This window comes from Myodes glareolus, chromosome 9, assembly GCF_982192425.1.
Source record: "Myodes glareolus chromosome 9, mMyoGla1.1, whole genome shotgun sequence".
Classification (NCBI taxonomy): domain Eukaryota; kingdom Metazoa; phylum Chordata; class Mammalia; order Rodentia; family Cricetidae; genus Myodes; species Myodes glareolus.
In genome coordinates this window covers 14937189-14962069 of record NC_142034.1, presented here as the reverse complement: position 1 = coordinate 14962069, position 24881 = coordinate 14937189, and the positions used below count along the sequence as shown (strand labels likewise).

Here is a 24881-nt window from a genome sequence, read left to right as displayed (position 1 = left end):
GGGCTACTGCACCCCATTTTTGTGTGGATTTTGGTTTTGAGCTCAGGTCATCCTGGCACTTTACCTGTTGAGTTGTTTCCTTGGCCTCCCACCTGTGCAAATAAATCTTAAAGGCATGTATTGATTTTGACTTTACTGTGTTCTGATGAAATTATATTTATTAACACACGAATATGCTTGTGTTTTGTTCCCAATGTCATATTCCTTTTTCTTAGGAAAGAACACTCTGTGAGTATTGGGCTGATGCCTGACTTGGGGTCCACGCTTTTAATCCTAGCACTTGGATACTTGAGAGGCAGATCAGGTGGAACTCAAGGGCTGTATAGTAAGAGCCCGTGTCAAAACAAAAACAAAAGCACAGCAGCTTACCAGACAGTTTGTCCTGATGTTACACATCTGAAATCTTAGCACTCAGGAGACAAAGGCAAGGGAGAGTCATGGGTTTAAGGCCAGCTTGGGCCACCTAGCAATTTCTTAACTAACCCCAGCTACAGTAAGATACTGTTTATAAAGCTTGTGACATGCAGGTGCTAAGGACAGTATACTTCATTTTACCGACTTTACAGAGGCTTTCAGATTCTTCAGGATTTGTTTTCCTTCTTAAAACGAAACAAAAACAAACTTAGGCCACATGTTGATGTGCATTCAGTGATCCTACCTTGGAAGAAATATGTTCAGTTCTGAGAGATACGTTTTTAAAGAAATAAGGCTTTAGGGATGGAGACATGACTCAGGTTAAGTCCATGTACTAGTCTTGCAGAGGAACCACGTTCTATTGCCAGAACCCACATCAGGTGACTCACAACTGCCTGTAACCCCATTTTCAGGGGATCCAACACTTTGGCTTCTGAGAGCACCTGACATACATTGATTTATGCCTTCAACATACACATAATTAAAGATAATAAAAATAAATCTTTTTTTAATATTTATTTATTATGTATACAATATTCTGTCTGTGTGTATGCCTGCAGGCCAGAAGAGGGCACCAGACCCCATTACAGATGGTTGTGAGCCACCATGTGGTTGCTGGGAATTGAACTCAGGACCTTTGGAAGAGCAGGCAATGCTCTTAACCTCTGAGCCATCTCTCCAGCCCCAATAAAAATAGATCTTAAAAGGCAAAGACTAGATATTAACTGAAGATGTGATTTCTATTAAACTGTGCAATGCAAACCTACCTGGTCTCCATGCCTGATTACCTAGCACACTCTTGCCCGGCAGGCCTAGTGTGGGAGTAGGATGTGTGTCACATCCTAGGCATGAGTACAGCTTCCATGGGTTACCTCGCTTCTCCACTCTGCATCAGCAAACCAAACTCAGCGTAATCTAAAATGTCTAAAAACTCCAAATAGCTTATTTTACTAGGCTGATTCTTGTTCATGTAGTACAAAGGATCTCATGCAATAAAATTTGCTATATAGCTCTGGTGTTTGAAAACTGACCTATCACTTCAGAGACGTGGCCTGCCTAATGCTGGCATTGGTCGTCATCACATTTCTTTTCAGCTACACAAGTGGCTTACAACAGCTGGTAATGTTGGTGGCTGCATTGCCTCCTGGGAAAGTTGAGATTATTGGCTTCAAGACTGATTCAAAATGTGGTATGCAAGAGTGGAAAGAATTTGAATTATTAAATTTCAAAGTCCTGTTCTTTAGATTTTTAACTGTGTATTTCTGTATGTGTCTGTGTACAGATATGTGCATGTGAGTGCTGGTGTTCCAAGGAGGCCAGAAGAGAGTGTTAGATCCCCGGAACTGGAGTTTGGGAGGTTGTGAACTTCCTGTTGTGGGTGTGGGTCCTCTGGAAGAGCAGCAAGTGTTCCTAACCTTTGAGCCATCTCTCCAGCTCCAAGCTGGCAGATGATATTCTTCTAATACTTGAGAGAGGCTGTGACTGGAATTTTAGTTTAGCATGCCAACCGTTTAGGAAGATGAGATATTAGTAGTAGTCATTTCTACTAGAATTTCTAAACATACATCTTTGGCATGCGGCTAGTCTTCTGCAGGAAAATCTTTTTTTTTGAGGTATTTATTTTCTAGTGTGTCAAGGCGCTGGTTAGTGTCACAGCAGATTCTCTTCTGCTGTCAGGCTGTGGGCTTGGTTCTCATGACTGTTAACTTCTGGTCAAGTTTTGGGGTGGTGGGTTCAAAATTAAATATAGCAGCAGAATTTGAACATATCGCTCAAGCTGGTTGAGAAATGTATTTCAGAATTTTAAGAATTTGTTAGGGAATAAAGTGGTTGAAATGAGAGTTTAGTATATGATGATAGAAACATGACAGAAAACCATGTTCAAAGTTTATTATAGTAGCATAGCTTAAAAATGTTAAGTTGAAAATGACCTAACCTGTAGTAGGACCCATGGTGCCCCTAGAAACCAGGGCTTTGTGAGAGGGGAATGGCTGTTGGTGAGACGGGCACAGTTGATGTAACTCAGCTTCTGGCCTGGAGACATAACTGAATGATGGAACCTTTTTGCATAATGTTAGGAAGATTTGATTTGGAGTCATGGTGGAGAGGTCAGAGGTTATTCGGTGTTATACATCTGGGCATGGAGAATGCAGGATCAAAGGTATCCGTTAGAGGGTGAGATGAGGGCACACTGGGGCTTTGAGAAGGTGGCTAATTTTGGATGGCAATGGAGGTAGTTAAGTATCTGAGAGTCTCTGGAGGGTGTGACTCTTCAGAAGCCCGAGGAAGATGGAGTTTAAAGAGAAAGGGAGACATTTGAAGCCTGGACATGACCTTGAGCAACAGGGAGAGGTCTTGTTGGGCATCTGTGTTAGAGGCAGTCTCTTCTAACTTAAGTGAGTTTTAATGACCCAGTCCTTCTCAGCATGTGAAAGGTGACTTGTGAAACTTTCCTTAAAGAATCACCTGTGACACAAAGACTCGGGTTCTTTTCAATTGGTGAGGTGAACAGAGGCTATCAACTGGGTTTTCATGGGCAGGCTTTTTAATTTGAGTCTTAGTATACATCTGGTCCTTAAATAGTCAGATAAACTTGGATAAAAAGAAATCTGCATTTCTTTAAATTACCCAGAAAAATTATATACAGAATAAAAGAAGTGTAATAGGATTTTTAGAAAGTCTCATACAAGGCAGATCTTACTGAATTTTATTTGATCCTAATATAAAACTGTACTATTGAATATTAATTTTAATATGTGTAGACCTTTTGGTTTTATACCTCTTTGTATTTCATTTATTTATTTATCTATCTACTTATTTATTTAGGTTTTTCAAGACAGGGTTTCTCTGTAGCTTTGGAGCCTGTCCTGGAACTAGCTCTTGAAGACCAGGCTGGTCTTGAACTTAGAGATCGCCTGCCTCTGCCTCCTGAGTGCTGGGATTAAAGGCATGCACCACCACCCACCCGGCTACCTTTTTGTATTATATGTGATGTTTCCCTCCCTGTAATATATGTGATGTTTCCCTCCCTTCCTTCCCTTCTTCCTTCCTTCCTTCTTTCCTTTCTTTTCTTCCTTCCTTCTTCTTCTTTTATTTTTTATTTTTCAAGATTGGGTTTCTGCGTGTAGCCCTGGCTGCCCTGGACTCACTTTGTAGATCAGGCTAACCTTGAACTCAGAGATCAGCCTGCCTCTACCTCCAAGTGCTGGGATTAGAGGTGTGCACCACCACATCTTGCCGACACTTTAACTGTGTAAGTTAACAACTTTTGATTCTCTGACACCTTCAAGTTCACATTCTCTTATATACACATGTACATGAGTGTCCCGATTGTTGTCTCTAAGATAGGCTGAGTTCTTTTCCACACAGTGAATCTCCCACATGAGACTCCCTTCTTTGTAATACCGGATACAGTTTTATTCTGGTTGTTATCTATTATCATTACTGAGAGAGAAATGTTATGGTTAGATTCTTTTGGTAAGATCTACCTGGCAAGCCCTCAGCTGAAAGTCCACTGTAGTTTTAATTCAGTGCCTTTCCTCCTAGCTTCAGTAATTTTAAAGTCTTAATTATCACAACCATGTTCAAAAACGTTTACCTATTAGTTAATGTGTTTCACTTATTAAAAATTACCCGTACCTTACTCAGACTCACAAGAATTATGTGTCCTTGTGCATGTGTGCGTGTGTCTGAGAGGCAGCATTCATATATGGGGTCAGATGACAGCTTTCAGAGTCAGCTTACTGCTTCCCCCACGTGGGTTCTGGAATTGAACTCTGCTCACCAGGCTTGGCAGCAGGCACCTTTACCCACAGAGCCCACTGAGGGGCCACACTCAGTCATCTAAAAATTATTAAAAATATTTTATGCTTATATAACTTGTCTTCAGCTTGGATATAGGAGAGAAAGATATAGTATATATAGATTTGGTAATTCAGTACAGTGGAATTGATACAGAGTTTTACATTTCCATATATTTATATTTGAATTTCTTTGTTGCATTTTTTTTAGTTATTATGGTTTTGATGAGAAATACTGAAACTAGTTTTCTGCTTTTGATTTAGGTTCAACCTTAAAGTGCAATTGCAGATTTTAGCAAGCTTCATGCTCACTGGAGTTTCTGGGGGTGCAAAGTATGCTCAGAATGGACAACTTTTTGGTCGTTTTAAGCTTACTGAAACCCTTTCTGAAGATACTTTGGCTGGACGGCTGGTGATGACCAAAGTCAATGCTGTTTATTTATTACCGGTCCCTAAAGAGAATCTAGTACAGAACCAGGGAACCAAAGAGAAGGTTTATGAAGCTACTATTGAAGAAAAAACAAAAGATTATATATTTTTAAGGATATCCAGGGAATGCTGTGAAGAGCTTAATCTTCGGCCTGACTGTGACACACAGGTATGTTTGCAGGTAGTGCCTTCCCCCAGTGTCTTCACCCCAGTGTCAGCTATTGCCTGCTGCTTGTTCTCCCCTGCCGACCAGAAGTGCACTTGACTTTGAAGGCATATATATTATCCTGGGTAGTTAGAATTGCCGTTTCAGTCACCTTTTGAATTTAAGGAACATGTAGTATGTTCTAGTCATGTACAAACTTGAACTCTCTGATTAGACGTTTGACATCAGCAATGAAAGAGCAAGGTTTTTTCGTTTGATTGTTTTTTGAAGCTACTGTGACTAGGGCCACTGGATCAGCATTGTCTGCTTCCCTTCCTTTTGCACTAATGGTGTTTAGGTGAAGCCTGTGCCCTGTTGGCTATATTTAACTGGAAAGCTAGCCTGTCTTTTTGAAATAGACCATTATTCATAGTCAGTCTGTACAGGGTTATAAGGCCGATTATCACTCAACATGTGATACTACACTTTTGTTCTGGTGTTATCAAATGTGTTCTTCATGGGCATGTTCTACTCAGACACTCTTTATCTAACAATTATAAGATTTCAGTTCTTAGTATGTAAAATGAGGTCAGTAATAGCATGTATGCGGTTAGTATGATTACTCTAGGTCATCCATGGCAGCTGCTTGTTACAGTGCCTAACAAATGCCGTCAATGGGATATAATCATAGTTTGAAAGAAGCTCTAAACTTGTCCTGCAAATTGTTGTCTTCATGAAGTATTTTTGTGCACTGCCAGTAGTGTTGTTGGTGTAAAAGCTATTTTAAAAACGTTCATTTTTGTATTTCAGGTTGAACTTCAGTTTCAGTTGAATCGACTACCCCTCTGTGAAATGCATTATGCACTAGACAGAATTAAGGACAATGGTGTTTTGTTTCCAGACATCAGTATGACTCCTACCATACCTTGGAGTCCCAACAGGTATGAAAAGAGATTTCTTAGAAAAAGAAGGATGTTAATATTAAATTGAGTGCCTGTATCAGTTCAAACATACTTGCTTGTTTGCTTTTTTCTTTTTCTTTTTTTAAGACAGTGTTTCACACTATAACCAGGCTGGACTGAATATTATGTCGTTCAAGCTGACCTTGAACTTGTGGTAATCCTCTAGCCTCAACCTCCTCAGTGCTGGGGTTACCAGTGCAAGCTAGTACACTGAGCTCAAGCCTGCCTTTGTTAGACAGTTTGCCTATGTTTTTCAGGAGATGAACGAGACATTTGACATTCAGACTGTAGATTAGTTCTGTGGCTTCTCTCAATGATCTCGATTTGATAGAACACTGAGCTGCTTAGGGATATTTCCAAATGGAATTCTGACGTGACAGTCATGACCTTTCTGCAGTGGTTCAAATAGATAAAATAGCTTTGGATGCAGATGATATTTTAATTTAGCAAAGTGGAGGGAGAGGTCAGAAGATATATCTTCAGAAACTACTATCAAGTTAGGGGTTATACATAGCCATCTGCTTAACTGTTTACTCCATTTGGAGTTAAATAAATTACTGCTGGTTTGTCCCAAGAATATGCAGCTGTGTGAGTACTCTCTGTCACTGGTTACTGTCCCATTAGCTTCTGCTTTCCTAGCTCACTTGACCTTAGAAAAGTATCTAAGTGTCTTTATACAATAAAGACATGCTTGGGTGGCCACCTAGCAGAGTAGTGGTCCTGTTACCTCCTGATGGATGTCTTGGTGTCTTTAAGTGATTGATTTCCAAGGTTCCCTGCATGTTGACAAGTAAAGAGTGGTACATTTTATAGATCAGGCCTAGAAGGATCAGAACATACACATCCATTCAATATTCCTTTGCTTCTGGTCCTAAAAACAGAATAAAACATGATACACCTTTTAATATAAGTTTTCCATTACTGCCTCACCCCACTTTATTGCCAAGTTTCTCAACAGGCAATAGTCTGCGTGTCTCCCAACATTCTTCATTTACAGTGACTTTGCTGCTCACTGTCCTGAAAGTAATTGTGATCTGATCATAGAAACTCAGGGACATCCCAGCTCTCATTTGGTTGAGCTTCTTTGCATCCATCTCTTTCTTTCCATTCTTATAACTGGTGCTGAGGTTATACTTAAACTATATTGGTGACATTCTGTTGGTCTTCCATCCTGCTGTCTGTATCTCTGTTGTCTGGCCCAACCCAAATACTTCTTCCAAAGTTAGTTTTTAAAATAACCATGATATTTCATCATGTGTAGATCTTTGGATAAAGTTTGAGAACTTGATGCTGAGCTCTGTCCTAACTTCTCACTGACTGCCTTCTAGTCCTGTCTTCTTTTCTCATTCCCATGTTTTAGCTGCATTCTGTTGTCTTGACATTTATTTATGCTTTCCTGTGTTTATTTGCCTCCTTATGTTTTTGTTATTCCTATAAAGCTTTTTTAAACATTATGGTAAAATCCATGCAACAAAGAATCCATCATCATTAATCATTTAAGAGTCTAGTCTGTTAGCTTTAAATACATTGATGTGTGACCATGGTGCTGTGTACTCATTGTGTGTCTCTACCTCCTCACCTCTGTTCATGGCTGCATGGTTTTCTCTGCTGACCAGTCTTTGCCTGAGATCAATCTTTTGAAGATTATTTGGTGCTTTAGAGTCACATGCATCTTAAGTGCTCACTCTTCAAGTAGATGAGCAGGATGCTTCTGTTTCATTATTTCAGCATGTATTTACTGAGTCCCTGCTGTGCCAGTTTTGGGCTTTCCAGCATGATCTCTCTATATTAATTTTTGTCAGTTGTGTACATTTCAACTCTTTTCCTGAACTCCGAGCTTTGTAAAATAAGAGATCATGTCTTATTTATTTTGGCAATCAAGAGAATCTTGTACACTGAATTTAATATTAATTTCAGGTTTAAAGGGGAAGGTACCCTAGTGAAGCTTTTGGCATTATGACTTAATTTGCTCATTGTGTCCAACAGTACTGGCTGTTAAGTGCGAAAGTGCCAGAAGCTGTCACAGAACAGGATGCTTTCAAGCAGGGCCAGGCTTGCACACTACAGTAGGAATAGTAGAGGAGGGTCCTGTGTCTAGGATCTGACATGCTGGTAGCCATGCAAACCCTTTTCTGGAATCATAGGGATTTTAGATAGACAATGAAGCCGAAAAGTCATTCTTGAGCATGTAGCTTATGAACTAATTGCAGGAATGAATCGGGTCAGAGGAGGAAAGGCTTTGAATTAACATAGTGCTGGGAGTGAAAGAATTTTTTTTCATTGAAAATTTTTTCCTCCTGAGACTAAGCTTGGATAGACTGTTTTCAGCTGTGGAGACAAGGCTCTATAGCAAGCATGCTTAGGTTGCTTTCTTACTAAGTGGTTGGACAATGATGATAGTTGCTTTCAGATTTTGGCTTTTTTTACGTATTCATTATTTATTGCCAGAAATTGTAGAGATAACTGACATCAACAAAGTCTCAGATCTGCTTCGAGTCCCTTACACTAAAACAGTTGATAATCAGAATGGGCTTCATAGTTAAGGAAAGATATTGACAAATTTACAGAATTGTTTCTTAAGTTTGTTGTTAAACTCTTAGCTTTGTAGTTAATATACAGAGTCCTGTATCTTTAGCGTTTTGTAACTCATGCTGATGGAAATGGTTGGTATGTGTTGTTTTGTTTTTTAATGTGTATTATTCAAGTAATGTCTTTTCCTAAAATCATCAGAGAATATAGAAATAGAAGCTAAAGTGGATTAACTTTTGTTGCTCAAGTAGTTTTCCAAACAACTTTAGATTTAGAGTGTTTTAGCTGATGCAAACATATGCAAGGTGTCATTGGCTTTAGGACAGTCGTCTATTGCCATGTCTTACCTTTGTAGACGGAGGGAGGGTTATGGACAGCAGGGGATCTTGCAATTGCAGTGTCAGATTGGGTGTGTAGAACCGTTTTCTGAGCTGACCTGCTGTAGTAAGTTGAGTTACAGAAGCCCAGAGTCAGTTAACCAGGACTGGGGCAAAGGCCAATAGTATTGTCACAGACCACATCGCCTTTCCTCCTGTTCTACGATAACATGTTGGGATTTTTGGTTTTTGCTGTTGTTTTCTGATGCTTGTTGTTCATTGGGTTTGTGTTGGCTGCTTGAGATTTATTTTCCTTGTGCTCTTTGCACCAGAGGAGCACAAACATGAGTAGGGCTTTCTTGAGTCAAAAAACCCAAAACACTGAGCATTGTTTGTTTGTTTTGTTTTAATAGAGGTGGAGGCTGGTTTGAGAGACTTCTTCCGCCATCAGACTGGCCAGAGTTGGGTCTCCAGCAGCTAGGCTCTATAGAATAGAAAGGCAGAGGAAAGGGGTGCTGTGGATGGTTTGTGGGTAACCATGCCAATGTCTGCCTCATGTTGGGTCTGGACGTGGTGGTCACTTAGAGCTCATTTCTTCTTTTGTGATAGAAGATAGAGCATTGCCAGGCACTGGAAGAGCTATGATTGCAGAGGCTGGCTATTGCAGAGGGACTCTGAATAAGATGCTTTATGTAGTATATGATCAGAGTTCTCTTTCCTTCTAATGTACATGCACAAAAAAAGTCAAATTCAGAAAAAGTAGTAGTGGCATGTTTTTATATTCCAAGTTGATTTTCTAAGGGTCTGTAGATTTAAAGACTCTCCTTGATTTGAGTTTAGCACAGTGGATCAGTTGCAATTCTTAAGCATCTCAAACTGTTAGGACAGTTTTCATATGTAAGGAGTTCAGCCTTCCTCACCAAGAGGGACTTTTGGCTCAACTCTGTCCTCCTGTCTTTGGTCATTCCTCAGATACTTGGCAAGTTTAGCCGGTGTCTTCACACACCCTTCTGTTTTAGCTCACATCTCAGCATTTTTACCATAGTTGTTGCAGCATTAGTATTTTGGTTGGAGTTGTGAAGAAGAATGCCATTGATTCTTTACTTTCGCCTGCCTCAGCATCTGGTGTCCATTGAAATCTTCAAATCATAACCACGTTGGAAGGGGCACTTGTGGGAGTGGGCTCATTACACAGCCACATGTGCTGCAGGTGGTCGTCACTCTGGACAGTAGAAGCTGTGTGGGTGGATGGCGTATGTGGGAAAATACCAGAAAATATGCCATTTCATCTGGGTTTGTTACCTTAAAAAAAAAAAAAACCCTGCTCTTAATCAAGATTTTTAATCAATCCGCTACTTAAACATCTCTTAACCAGGGGGATGTGGGTTTTTCCCTTTTCTTTGTGTTCTAGGCCTGGCTGGAGATCTTCCAGTAGGTCACCAGTAGAAATTTAGATAGTTGATTTTTTTGTATTCTGTTACAGCTTCCTCATTATGGGAAACAGTTTTTTGCATTTTGAAGTATCGCCAGCAAGTAGACTACAAGTCTTTGTTTTTTTTTTTTTAGATTAGTATATAACTCAGGTTAGTTTTGATTCCTTTCTGAAGAGATTACATTGACTGTAATCTCGAGAGGTGTTAGCATAAGTGTTGCTTATTGTAGATGCTGTGCTACTTGCGTAGGTGTGTCGGTGAAACTGACAATACTGATGTGCATGTTTGTATTTTCTACAGACAGTGGGATGAGCAATTAGATCCTCGACTAAATGCAAAACAGAAAGAAGCTGTCCTGGCCATCACCACTCCTCTCTCCATCCAGCTGCCGCCTGTTCTCATCATTGGACCCTACGGGACAGGCAAAACCTTCACTCTGGCTCAGGCTGTCAAGCACATCTTGCAGCAGCAGGAGACCAGGTGAGTAGAGGAGGCATTCCTGTCTCTTTAGCCAGACACAGTTTCTCTTCTTGCTTTAAAGATAGAATAAGGGCCAAGGAGACAGTTTATCTAGCTCTTAATCATTAAAGGAAGAGTAAGACCTCAAAGCAATGAAGTTTGTATTCTCTTAGAATATGTTGTTTTAGAAGCTGGCAATGTAGACAATGAAAGTTTTTAACATAGCTGTCAAATCTTCAAGTCTGCTAAGGGTTGGGGTATGTTAGAACTCAAAGAGGTGGGTTTAGAATGTTTATTACAGACAGATTTAAAATTTATTTGGGGGAAGTCCTCTTTAGCCTAGAGTAGCATACTCTCCTAAAGACATCATGGGGTCCTTAGTGAAGACTGAACAGGGTGAGGGAAACGGACATATAAGATGGCCACTGCTCTTTTGGTATTATATACTGCTTGACTAGCTTTGTGTTGTGTCATTCTTTTTATTTGCACCATTTATTTCAGCAGGATTCTCATTTGCACCCATTCTAATAGTGCTGCTGACCTCTACATAAAGGATTATTTACATCCATATGTAGAAGCAGGCAATCCCCAGGCAAGACCTCTCAGGTATTTTTAAGGCTTATTATGTATCTGTATCGTTTTTTGTTATTCTTAAGAAAAGGTGTCTGTAAAGATTTTAGAGGCTTTGGAAACACCTAAAGCATTAATTGTGCATTGGCATTTGGAGGTTATGTCATTGGAAGAAATCCTTAAATTAAGGCAAAATATAAAAATTGTTGACCATTTCTGAAACATTACATATACAGAAAGACATCCTTTTTTAAGTTTCTCATGTAAAACTGTTGTTACGGTTGGAGTAGATTTTGGTATGTACATCTAAAAAATAGTGTAAAATAAGCAATTAGCTTAAATCAAATTGAGTTTGGTTACTAGCACGGTTTGCACAGCAGAGAAGTCATGTAGTAACAGTTCTTGGCGGAGTCAAATTTTAACTGTGGTCATTTACTGGAAGCTGCACATTAGATAAGCATGTGTTCTTCACACTTCTGCAGCACTGTGATGATGTGTTCAGGACTTTTTACAACCATGTAAGAGAAAGTATCAAAAGAAATTTCCCATTGCTGTAGAAAGGTGCAGTGATTATATGTGGACATAAAATATACTTAAATATAGACTATGGGAGAATAAAAATCCTTTTCTTCAGAAAACAATAAAGAATCATAAATAGTTATTTATTATATAATTTACTTTTGTTGTTATGAATTAATTATTAGTTTTGCCATTTTGCAAACTAATACACCATGGTTTAGGTTGGTCATATGGTTATTAATTATTGCTTAAAATTAATTTCTAACCACACTTTGATCCATAATATACTAACCTCTTATTTCTAGTCGAGTCCAGGCATGGAAACATGAAGTTATGCTATTTAATTCTTTAATTCCCATCACCAAAACCCTTTGGAAGTGTTCAGCACAGTGGTGTGGCCTGCTAGCACAGATACCCATGCTGTTCTGTCCTCTTGCTCTAAAGACTCAGAAATCATCAGTGCAGTAGAATCAGTTACGTGGAGTAATAAAATACTGGCTGCTTATCCCCTGAGCATGGGTGAGATGTTTACTGAAGGATGCCTTCACAGTAGGTTGTGGATTTTAACCTCTAACCTCACAGTGGAAGTGGAGGAGCTAGCATTCTACCCTGAGTGTTCTCTAATGGAGAAGAGTTGATTGTTTTATTTACTTGTAGTGGTATATGTATGTGTGTATGTGTGTGTGTGTGTCTGTCTGTCTGTGTGTGTTACATAGAAAATATGGCAGTCTTGGATATCATGGTGTTCTTGGCTTAGAAGCAGTTGAATGGAGCTAGTGGTGGTGGTGCACGCCTTTAATCTCAGCACTCGGGAGGCAGAGGCAAGCGATCTCTTGAGTTTGAGGCCAGTCTGGTCTACAGAGTGAGTTCCAGGACAGCCAAGGCTACATAAAGAAACCCTGTCTTAAACCAAAAAAAAGCATACTAAATAAAAACAAAACAGTTGAGAAGCCTCCATCTCGCTTGGTGGACTTAGCATAGGGTATTTGATATTTGAGACAGTAGACTCCCATCATTTTTCTAGGTTATATAGCCTTTCCATGTGCAGTTATTTTGGACTGTGAGGATCCGCCATGACATGTGTCCCCATGTGTGTAATACAAAGTGACTTTTTTCAGTAGAGTGTATTCAGAGTGGTCCAAGTGCAGAAAGATATCTCACTTTTTCTTAACTCTCAGAGTTATTGAATCCAAGATGAAAACATAATTGTTTTCAAATGCAAGGTTCAGATTATTCCATTTAGTAAACAGAATAAAATGAAAAAGCGCCTAGCTTCCTGGAGTGTTTTCTTTATACAACACCCTACATACTTACTGTAGCTTTATTTCTCTAGAGAGGTGGTAGCTTGCAGCTGCAACCTAGGAGGGTTTATGTCTTGAATTCTTCGACTTTATTAGAACATTAGCTGAGACTATTTGATAGTTTTCCTTTGAATCATAACCATGATAGATTTGGGAGATAGGATTAGAATGCCTAACTGCTCTGGGAAGATGAGCTTCTTTGAGAGTTTTGCTCCTTTTGGTGGTTCTGGAATGGAACCTTATGGGCTTGGCCATGCTAAGCAAGTGCTCCCTGCTTGCCACACCCCTAGCTAGAGGAGAAAAAAAAATTAGCTTTACTGGAGTTATTCTGGAATGTGAGAGATGGAACACAAGAGGGCACCAGATGTCTATAGACTCCCGAGAGGAGAGCTGTTGTTAGAAAGGCAGGGTGATGTAAGTTGGTTACTTCTCAGGCCGTAGTGTGGACTTGGCCCTGGGAAACAGACTAGCCAGTGAATAGATAAAATAGTGTGGGTAAGCATGCATGCTCAGGGTTAGGATTCATGAAGTTTCTCTTAGTTGCCAACTGAGCCTAACATTTGGAGTTCTTTGATAACATTTTAGATTACATTGAGTTTTGGTTTTTATTTTCTTTAGAACTGGGGGATTTATATACGTGTGTATATATGACATATACATGCACACACCCCTGTAGACAGATAAGTAAACAAACATAGGAATAGAATTCAGAGATTTGAGAAAAAGAATATAGAAAGCCAGATGGGGAGTGGCACATGGCTGTAATCCTAGTGCTTGGTGAGGTGAAAGCTGGTGGATTATTACAAATTTGAGGTCAGCCTTGTAATATCAGTAGTCACAAGAGCTACACTGTGAGACTTTGTCTCAAAGTTACAAAACAAATAAAAACAAAAACAAGGAAAAGAAGTATGAGGAAAGCACCTCCCTCCCTCCCTTCCTCCCTCCCTCCCTTAAGATTTATTTATTTATTTACCATGTATGCAGTATCCTGCCTGCATGTATGCATGAAGGCCAGAAGAGGGCACCAGATCTCACAAATGGTTGTGAGTCACCATGTGGCTACTGGGAATTGAACTCAAGACCCCTGGAAGAGCAGCCAGTGCTTCCGACCTCTGAGCCATCTCTCCAGCCCCCAGCAGTTTCTTTTTGTATGTGAATCTGAGAATAAGTTTCTGACCCTGGCAAGACTATAGTGCAGCGGAGGCAGTTATCTAGAGGAAGGGTGTTACTGCTGTCTGGGCAAGTTGAAGGCAGCTTCATTTCGGGTAGTCTTTAAAGAAATAGGTGGAGTTTTTTTTTTTTTTTTTGTTTGTTTGTTTTTTGTTTTTTCTTTAAAGGAATCATTAGTTTTTGACAATTTCTGTTCTAAGTGGTAACTTTTTTTGTTTTTTGTTTTGTTTGTTTTTCTAGACAGTGTTTCTCTGTAGCTCTGGCTGTCCTCGACTAGCTCTGTAGACCAGGCTGGCTTCGAACTCTGACTGCCTCTGCCTTTTGAGTGTTGGGATTAAAGGCGCATGCCGCTACCACCTGGCTAGTAGTGACATTTTTAGTTGTTTATTGTATGTGAATTTATTACAAGACTTCAGTGAATTAAAATGACATATATCAAACTATTTTCTGTTTTAAGTATTAATGTGAATCCTATGGAATGTGTAAACTGGTTTGTTTCTAGGAATGTATAGGATATGCTGTCACATACATAATTATGTTTTTTATTTCTCCCCTGTGGTGCTAGAAACCCAGAGCTTTGAGCATATTAGTCTTTATCCCCTACATTTATACTTTCAATGATGTATTTTGGATGATGAACTTAAAAACATCATTTGCTAATGTTAATTCTCTGATTTGAAAAACGTCACATTTATTTTATTTCTGTCTCCACCTTTATAAACACTCTCCCATTCATCTAGTTTGAAAAGCTAGAAGTAGGTGGCTGTAATCCAGCAGTCGGGAGGTAGAGATGGGTAGAGCAGGAGTGCAGATCATCCTCCATCTATGTGTGGTGAGGCTGAGTCCAGCCTGGATGATCTCAGACTCGCTGTTTCAAAAGCAGAATGAAACAGAATCATCGATTGCCTTAAATTCTATCACTAGATCATTAATGAATTCTGTTGATATTACATTAAAATGTCTAGTGAATCCAATTTGTGTAGCTCTGCTCTTTTGCAAGCCACCATCATCTCATGTCCAGATCCTGGCACTAACTTCCTGACCTGCCTCCCTGCGGCTTTTGTACCCCGCTTTCCCCTCCCCCTCACTCAGGATTGTGTTGAAATCAACTCATGAGCTTGTGAGGCCCGTCATGAGCACACCTTTCCATGTTCATGTTTATTGACACCATGTGGATGCCTTGAAGTTGGCCATGGGATCAGCTTTTTACATCACAGAAGCCAGCAAATGCTGGAGCCCCTACCCACATCTGCTTGTTAAACAGTGAGCAGTTTGCCACCCTTAACTCTCTCCCTAAGTAGATTCTGCACAGAGACCAGAGTTGTCTTCCAGAGACATGAGGCATCATGACTGCCCTGTCCAGTATGATGGCTTTTCATTAAACTCAGAGTAAAGCCAAAGCCTTTGTGGTTGCTCTAAAGCCCTGTGCACTTTGCCTCTGTGCTGTTGCATAGTTAGCAGCCAGCAGATCTTTGTCATGTGGTCGGTGGGGATAGTAGAGGCTAGAAGTTTAGGTTGTATCTGTACATCAGATCAGAGTAGTCTATAGCTGATGCCTACTCATATTTTTTGCTGTAGTTCTTTGAAAAGATGAAAAGGTTGTATCTGTACAGATCAGAGTAATCTATAGCTGATTCCTGCTCATATTTTCTACTGTAGTTATTTGAAAAGATGAACTTTCTTAAGATTTGCACTAAAGAGTTTTTGATTATTCAAAAATTTAATTTATCTTCAGATTTCAGAAGCCCAGGTAGAGGTCTTTTTAAAAATAGTTATAAGAACTTTTCTAAAGTAAAATTATGCAAATTGTTTTAACTAAAAATGTTATAAGCATACAATTTCATGGTTTGTATTAGCATAAATAATTAAAATATAAGTTAAATACATTTTTGTGATAGTATAATTGAGAAAAGGTAGGTTGAGAATGAAAGGTTTCAATTTTTAATTTTTAAAACAAACTGTTGCTTATAAAGTATAAATTGATGTGTTAATTCTGTTGAAAGATTAATCTGAATACTAAAGAAAATTAAGTATTTTGTGTTGGCACCTACACTTTATGTTTATTTGATGGGAACGTCATTGTGGGCATAGTGGCAGTTTTATACTAATATTCTAAACTCTAATATGGAATGAATGATTGAGATTTAATTGTTAATTTTTGGCACTATGGTCTTAAGTAACAGTTTAGTGTTTTAGTAATCAGCAACTATGACATCCTAACAGGAAGTGTGGTCCTCTCTTGTAGGGTGTATTTCCGAAACCGCTGGGTGAAGACTGTCCACCCAGTTGTGCATCAGTACTGTTTGATTGCAAGCGCACACTCCACCTTCCAGATGCCCCAGAAGGAAGACATCCTTAAACATCGAGTGGTGGTGGTCACACTGAATACTTCCCAGTACCTCTGCCAGCTGGACCTTGAACCCGGTATGCCCACTCACCACAGGGGCTTAGCATATGCCTAACTTTGACAAGTTCTAGCCTATGGGCCATATCTGGCCAGGTGTCTCTTTTGCTGCATAGAATGCAGCTGCCCATGCCCATTTATTAACTTGTCTGTGGCTGCTTTTGTGGTGCAAATCTGAGGCGGGATCTTTAGCAGGTCAGCAGGGAAAGAAACTCTTTGGCCCTTGACTGAAAACCATTTGCCAGCCCCCTGTATAGTCAGCTCGCTGACTGCTGTCCCATTTGTGCTCTGGTCAGCCAGATGGTTTTGTTGGCTAGTGATCACGTGAAGAATTCAAATATGGACAGTGTTTTTGTGTGTGTGCATGTATGGTTTGTTAAGGTTTTGCTAAGTTGTTTTTGCATCTTGTGTAGAAATAACAATCATGACTCATGATTAAGGTTTCTCTTTTTTAAAAAATTTACGTGTGTGTGTGTGTGTGTGTGTGTGTCTGTGTCTGTGTCTGTGTCTGCATGCACAGGTGAGTGTGTAGTTGTGTGTGCCTGTGGGTGTGTGTATGGAAGCCAAAAGGTGTCCTCTTCCATTACTCTCTGTTTGTTCCTTTTAGGCAGAATCTTTTCCTGTGTCTGAGACTCATGTGGTCTTGGGTAGGCTGAAAGCCAGCAAGCCCTAGTGGTCCCCTGTCTGTTTCCTCTTTGGAGCTGGGGTCATAGGCATAGGCGGGATGCCCCACTTGATAGGTGGGTGCTGCAGCAGAGTTTCAGTCTTTATCATTGTACAGTAAGCACTCTTCACTGCTGAGCCATCTCTCTAGCCCTAACATCATTGTATTTACACGCTGGAACTATGCCAAATCACTATTAATTTTATTTATTTTTTTACTTTTGTGTTTTTGAGACAGTCTTACTTTGTTACTCATGTTTGTTCTGAACTCAATATGTAGCCCGGACTGGCTTTAAACTCACATTCTTTTGCCTCAGCCTTCCAAGTACTAGGCTTCCAGGTGTGTGCCACCATGCCCAGCTCAATCTAATTCTATATGAGTACACAAATCTACGATGACAAGTGTGCTGAGTAGGGTAGGACTTGACCATGAGACGATCATGCCACTCCAGTAGATACTTTAGCAGGGTTCTCACTGGCTTCTGTTTTAGTTGTTGACATTGCTCTTTACTTTTCTGTCTCCTATTGGAATTGCCTTTAAAGCCAGTGACATTCTGTTGAACCTCTGAGTCCCTGGACGGCAGAGGGTATTCACTTTCTCTGTATTCCTGGTACCTGGCCCAGGGTGTAAACACCTGGAGATCCTCAAGTTTAACATTTTTAAGACTAAAAGCTTTGTTTATCTTAAATGAAGGAATGGCAGCCAACCTTTTTCTTTTCTAATTGAAGCTCATTTTAATTTTAGAAAGACTTCAGAATTGTTAAGGGAGGTGACTAACCTGGGATTAGTGACTAACATGGGAAGGCGTCCCCATGGGATGGGACTTCCTCTTCATGCCTATAACTCTTAGTGGCTGTGAGGGCAATCCTAGGATGTGTTTCAGAGTTCATGGCACAATGGCAGCATCACTGCGAACAAGGCTTTTTGAAAGGTCTGTTGGGATTTTTTATTCAGCCCCCTTCCTCCTCACTTGGTGCTGATACCTTGCACACGTGTTCTGCAGATAGAAAGCTAGATGCTGTAGCATTGCTTGGTGAGAGACCAGGGCACTGAGCTGTGTTTACTAGGTCTCTCTCTTTTTCTGGGTTCTGTTACATTTTATTTCATTTCATTCTCTTATTAATCCTGTGGTGATTATTTTATAGTTAACCAAGCTAACAGGGTTTCTCTATGTAGCTCTGGCTGTCCTGAAACTCCTTCAGTAGACCAGGCTGACCTCAAACTCAAAGATCCACCTGCCTTTGCTTCCCAAGTGCTGGGTTTAAAGGTGTGTTCCATCACACTTGACCCTTCTGTTTTTTTTGGTTTGTTTGTTTGTTTGTTTATTTACTTATTTTTAAGCTTTTTGAGCCAGGGTTTCTCTGTGTATCTCTGTGGCTGCCCTGGAACTCATTTTGTAGATCAGGTTGGTCTCAGTTCATATCCCCTTGCCTCTGCCTTTTCTAACTTAACTAGTAGACATCAATTTCAGGATTTATGCAGCTCCTGAGAAAAAAAAAAAGATAACTAAAAAAAATAGTTAACCCTTTTTAGTCTTTTTTAAAAAAATATTTAAATCATTTATTTTTAGTATTCTGTATCTGAGAGAGAGTATGTGTATATATGTATGTGCAGAAGGTATCAGATCCCTGAAGTTGCAAGATTTGAGCCATCCAACATGAGTGCGGGAAACCAGACCCAGGTCCTCTATAAGAGCAGTGCATTTGATTACTATTGAGTCATCTCTCCAGCTCCTAACCCTTTTTGAAAAATCATGTCTAGATTGTTGTCTAGGTTGAGGATGACCTTAAGGTACTCATGACTCTTGAATTAACCGGGGAAGCTCTTTCCTTAGGGCTGTAGGGAGCAACTACTTCTGTACTGCTGCTGTGATGTGTGCTCTGTTTACACTGTGCCTTCCAGGGTTCTTTACGCACATTCTGTTAGATGAAGCTGCCCAGGCCATGGAGTGTGAGACCATTATGCCTCTAGCCTTAGCAACTAAGAACACACGGATTGTTTTGGCTGGTGATCATATGCAGGTAGGTACCATCTTAGTCACTGTCTTACAGGTTAATACCAGTTGTTACCAGAGCAGGGACCCCATTCTAGGGCTTCTACTTACTAGATTGGCCTCTGTTCTGTAAAGGTCAACAGGTGGGAAGTAGGTGATGGGACAGGAGAGAAGCCTTAAACTTCTTGTAGCTGCAGTGTGGAGACCGTGCGGAGCTGCCACTGCGACAGTAGCCTTGAGGCTATGACAGGACGAGACAAAGGATGTGATAGCCAAGTCTGCTGAGTGCTTCTGTAATTCCCTACTTCTAAAATCTGTTTTTGTGAAGGTTTAATTTTTTAGTGTCTAATGAAATAAAGCATACTATTAAAATTACAGCCACAATTTCAAATATGTCAGATTTTATGCCATTTGTATACTTACATATAAAGAGAGACGCCATCTGTCTATGGCATTGTTTGTCATGCTGTTTGGAGCTTGTCCTGCTGCTTCAGTGGGTTGAGGGTCTGCAGAACAGGCGTGAGTCTTCCAGGAAAGTAGCTAGTATGCAGAAGGAATTTTGTGCTCACTTGCCTGAAGTAGTTTAAGTGTGACTTTTTTTTTCTTTTTCTCTTTCTTTCTTTCTTTCTTTCGTTCGTTCGTTCGTTCGTTCGTTCGTTCGTTCGTAAAAGGTGTAGCCTGGAGTGGCTCTGTATACTTACTTAAGCAAGGAGGCTGTTTGTAATTTTTTTAATTAAAAGAAAACTTTCTTGCTATATTTTATCATTTATGTATGGATTTAAGGTTGGTTACATAACCCTTTTGTAGCTTAAAAAAATACTTATTTTGTATGTAAGTGTGTGTCAGAGTATGTCTGTATGCACCATGTGCATGCGGTGCCAGTGGAGGTCAGAAGAGGGTGTGGGACCTGAACCCGGGTACTAAGAACAGTTAGTGCTCTTAGCCTCTGAGCCGTCTCTCTAACCCATTTAAGGTTAGCAGATGGAGTAGTAGATTTCATTATGGAAAAAGCTTGTTAATTATAGTATTAGTATTTGTTCATCATAGTCAAATTTCTTATGAGTCAGTTTTATTTATTTATTTATTTATTTATTTATTTATTTATTTATTTATTGAGACAAAGTTTTACTGTATATCCCAGGCTAGCCTCAAAACACAACACTTTGACCTCAGTCTCTTAAGTTCTGTGATTCAAGTGTGTACCACAACATCTAGCCTGAATTTATTATTTTATTTTTAAAGTAAATCCTCCAAAAACCTTTGTTTGTTTGTTTATTGTGTCTGTGTGTGCGCGTGCGCGCATTCCCATACATACATATTGTACACGTGGAGGTCAGAGGACAGCTTGCAGCAGTCAGCTCTCTCTTTCTACCACGTGGGTTCTCAGGATCGAACTCTGCATCAAGTCTGACAGCAAGCACCTTTACCCATTGAGCCATTTTGCCAACCCCCCAGTTTATTATTTTAAGTAACTGATTGGTTTTGGTGAAGTAACTGATTTATGCTCTTTAAATTATTAAGTTGTATGGGAGGGGTCTGTGTAACTGTAGGAACTTTAGACCCTATTACTGCACTGCACTCAGTAGGGACTTTAGTTTGTAGACAATAAGATTGATTTAGAGTGGGGGCTTGCTCCAGCATTCAGCATGTTAAATACATGAGAAGTTTTAGTGTAGAAGACTATATAAGCAGATTCAAAAAATACTCTATATATCTGGTTAAATTTTCTTTGTGTGTTTGTCTGTTACAGCTCAGTCCTTTTGTTTACAGCGAGTTTGCCAGGGAGAGAAACCTTCATGTTTCATTACTTGATCGACTCTACGAGCATTACCCTGCTGAGTTTCCATGTAGGATTCTCCTCTGTGAGAACTACCGCTCCCATGAAGCTATCATCAAGTAGGTGTGAGCTGTTCCCTCTGACTCACACTTGTATGGGCTGTGGGAGGGAACCCAGCCAGACACATGGCCAGGCACAGGTGATTTTAGGTGATTATTTGTGGTCTCTCAGTGTTATAGACTATGCCTAGCTTTGTGTTTTTAAAAGACTACCTCAAAATCCAGAGCTGTGATTCTTCCTAAGAAATAATGCAGTTTGAACCCTAAAACTTCAGATTTTACTGGTCATGATATGTTTTTCTATGAATTAATACATAATCTATATGAAAAATGACATGCACACAGTATCTATTTTAAGAGAAAGAAAGAAAAGAAATGGAAAGAGAAAAACTCTGACACTGAGTTTTAAAAAAAGACTCCTTTTTAAATACAGTACACATGTGTAAAAGAGTCATCCCCTATGTGACACCTGGGTGACCGACTCTTATGGCCAGCATCCAGTTGAAGGAACAGAGTGTCGCCAGCTGGGGGCCCCCATGTGCCCTTTTCCAGTCAACACCCACGCCAGAAACAAACTCTGGAAAAGCTTCCTATAATTTAGTAATATCTGTTATGTCATGCCTGCGGAAAGCATTTTTAGATCTCTCTGGGAGCAGTTGCACGGATTCTGTTCTGTCGTCATCTCACACTGCTTTTCCTTTTTCATGGTTGCCATCCATTCGTAGTCAGTGATGAGTTTAGTACCAGACAGTGTGTTTCTCAGCAAAGCCTGTTCACTTTACAGTTGGAGACTACAGTCAATACATTGGATCCAAGTCTGTATTTTTGTGTTTGCATGTGCAGTCACACAGCCCTTAATCTTAGGATGCAGTCTGAGAACTGTCATTAGAACTTTGTCATCATGTTAACATCACAGTATTCTTTCCACAGACTGAACAGTATAACCAGTCTCTAACTCTAAACAGTATAATGAATCTGCTAATTTGGTTACTGGCTACCAGTATGACATAACAGACTGCTTTATGGACATGTATTTATAGATGGAAGGATACATTCTGAAATAACAAGATACATAAAGCAATAGAACAGTCATTTGGAATAGGACATACTGTGCATCACTGTCCTTTGTGGGTTTCCACCAGCATCACCACAGAGGTGAGGACCTCTTGGTGCTGTGTTTTGGATGTGCTAGGAGGTTTTCAGCTATAGTATAGGCCATGGGGTCCATTGTTGGCCCAAGGGTTGTTAGGTGACCCATGACCGTACATGATCCACATTACTGGGATTGCATGTTAGCTAAGAAAACCCAGTTTAGGGATTTTTTTTTTTCCTAGAGCAGAGATTTTAGCTAGTAGTGAATGCTCATCACTTCTTTTGCATTCTGGTTTCATTTCTTACAAATCAATGTATTTAACAATAGTGTTGTAGGGACTTTCTCTGTTAACCACTGTTATTATTTTTGGGAAATTATTGGCATCATGAGTATTCAGTGTTGGACAAAAATTAATTGTGGGCATAAATTAGTATTAGAATTCATCAAGTTTTTGTGTAGGTGAAATTAATTTGACTGATAGATTCCTTTGTTCTTTTCTTCCTCTGCAGCTATACCTCTGAGCTTTTCTATGAGGGTAAACTGATGGCCAGTGGAAAGCAGCCAGCACACAAGGACTTCTACCCACTAACGTTTTTTACAGCACGAGGGGAAGACGTACAAGAAAAAAATAGCACAGCTTTTTATAACAATGCAGAGGTATCTTAGTTCTTCATGCCGATTTTAATGTTTTCTTGGTCTATTCTTTTGAGCATTCATTTTGAATCCAGGGTTGACAGTTTATAGTGTGTTGATTTCTTTTACAAGAAAATTGAGCCAACTTTACATTTATTTATTAAGATGAATCTACAGGAGAAAAAAATTGATTTTCTTCTTTTTGGGGGGGCGTTTTTTTTTTTTTTTTGTTGTTGTTTTGTTTTGTTTTGTTTTGAGACAGGGTTTCTTTGTAGCTTTGGGGCCTGTCCTGGAACTAGCTCTTGTAGACACAGAGATCCGCCTGCCTTTGCCTCCCAAGTACTGGGATTAAAAGGCATGCTCCACCACTGCCTGGCTCTGATTTTCTTCTTGTAATATTGTTAAAGCAGAAAACACAACTTTGCTAGGAAAAACCAATATATTCTGACATAGAGCATTATTAGCTTAAGTTTAAAGCAGACTGATTAGATTTTTTGCTCATACTCAAAGGAGGCATCATTTTGAACGAGGAAGAGTTGAATTGAAGAATCCTGTGCTTCCAAGATATCACACAGTTTCCAACATTGGTGCACTGTCTCATCAGGGTCTTCGTAATTCTCTCTTCCAGTTTCTGCTTTTCAGAGAGAATGTGGGTGTCCTTCGGGTCAGATCAGGCAGCAGATAAACTCACAAGGAAGCCTTAAGGGAGTAGCAGGCTAGGAAGCTTGTGGTTAAAGCTCCAGCTGTCACAGAAAGGTGAAGAAAATGTGTGTGTTTCATTTCTAATCTCTGCTCATTGTATTTATGAAGAAACGGCTTTCATTGCATAACAGGAGCTCATATGTTTCTTAAAAATTGATCAGAGGGTTATAGTTAGAATTTAGTGCAGGAAAACCATCAGTACCACTTGCTCAAACCCTAGCCCCAAGCCAAGAAGCCTGACATTTTCATTAGTCTGTGCCTTTTCATTTTAGGAACAGGTAAACTTTTCTTTACATAGAGCAAGACTGAAGGTGGGTGCTCAGCTCCCCCTTGTTGTGTTTGCACTCAGGCGGGAAGTTATTGGTCTGGAAGTTGGTCTTGGTAGAAAGTGGGAGGGCTGACAGAGAGTAACATGCAGGGCCTAAAATCCAGGAGGTTCTGGGGTCCTCATGTGATACCAGAGATCATAGCCAAACACTGGCCCTTGTTCCTTCATAGTAAGTTTTTCAGGTAACTCTCCAAGGTGTAGAATGTGTATAGCACAACTTCACAGGACTGGCAATGTTACTCAAATTATTTTGGGAAAAGTTTTTTTGTATTATGAAATGCAAAGACAACATTTGTGTTACCTTTAAATATTAAACATGTATCTTCGAGAAATTGAAATGATTTTGAACTTACCCAGAGCATGACTGTTCAGTCACGTGAGTAACTGCTGTCAAAAACTTTGAGATACTTTGCCCAGGGGCTCTTCCACGGACAAAAAACCAGGTTCTAGTTTACTGCAGCTGAATCCCAAGGGAAAAAAATTTAGTGTATAGTAATTAGATAATTAATGGTATTAATTTTATACACATATATATTTTGATCATATTCACAACCCCTGCGTTACAGGGTAGATTTTGTTTGTTTCAAGAAAAGGTCTCATTATATAGCCCTGGCTGGCCTAGATCTTACTGTGTAGATCAGACTGACCTTGAATTCAGATAACTGTCTGCCTTTCCCTCCCAAATGCAAGGATTAAAATCGTGCACCATCACATTTGGCCTTTCTTTAATTGTTTTATTTATATATACAAGTATATATTTGTTTTTAAACATATCTTCTTATTTTGCTATTATTTTTAATTATAATCTTTATCTTTTATTTTTGAGATTATTAATTATATCATTTCCCCTTTGTCGTTCCTTCTTCCAGCTCCTCCATATATCCCCTCACTCTCTTTGAAATTCATGACTTTTTTTTCTTTCATTTACAAACACACACATGTATATATACATACATACGTATGTATGTATGTATATATACACACATATATGTATGTATGTATAATTTCCTCTTAAATATATAAGTGCAAGATGCTTAGTCTGTATAATATTAAGTGTATGTTTTTAGGGCTGACCACGTGGAATTTGGTAACTGATCGATGTGCTTTTTCCTGAGGGAGACCATTTCTCTTGCTCTCAGCATTCCTAGGTTGCCTGTAGTTCTTTGTCTAGGATTAAGGC

The 24881-nt window shown here is 39.6% G+C and overlaps 1 protein-coding gene across 5 annotated transcripts in view; it reads left to right on the top strand.

Annotated features, from left to right (window-relative positions):
- The window catches only part of Helz (helicase with zinc finger), a 167127-nt gene that overhangs the window by 84454 nt on the left and 57792 nt on the right, over positions 1-24881 (top strand). For 4 of the 5 annotated variants that reach the window (XM_085695975.2, XM_085695973.2, XM_048446059.3 and 1 more), the window contains 8 exons: positions 4479-4812; positions 5599-5729; positions 10330-10509; positions 10990-11094; positions 16294-16472; positions 19019-19137; positions 20860-21005; positions 22548-22695. In XM_085695975.2, coding sequence (XP_085552101.2) covers positions 4479-4812; positions 5599-5729; positions 10330-10509; positions 10990-11094; positions 16294-16472; positions 19019-19137; positions 20860-21005; positions 22548-22695 — 1342 coding nt within the window. The remainder of the gene's footprint in view (positions 1-4478; positions 4813-5598; positions 5730-10329; positions 10510-10989; positions 11095-16293; positions 16473-19018; positions 19138-20859; positions 21006-22547; positions 22696-24881) is intronic. The other variant, XM_048446061.3, reaches the window with a different exon arrangement.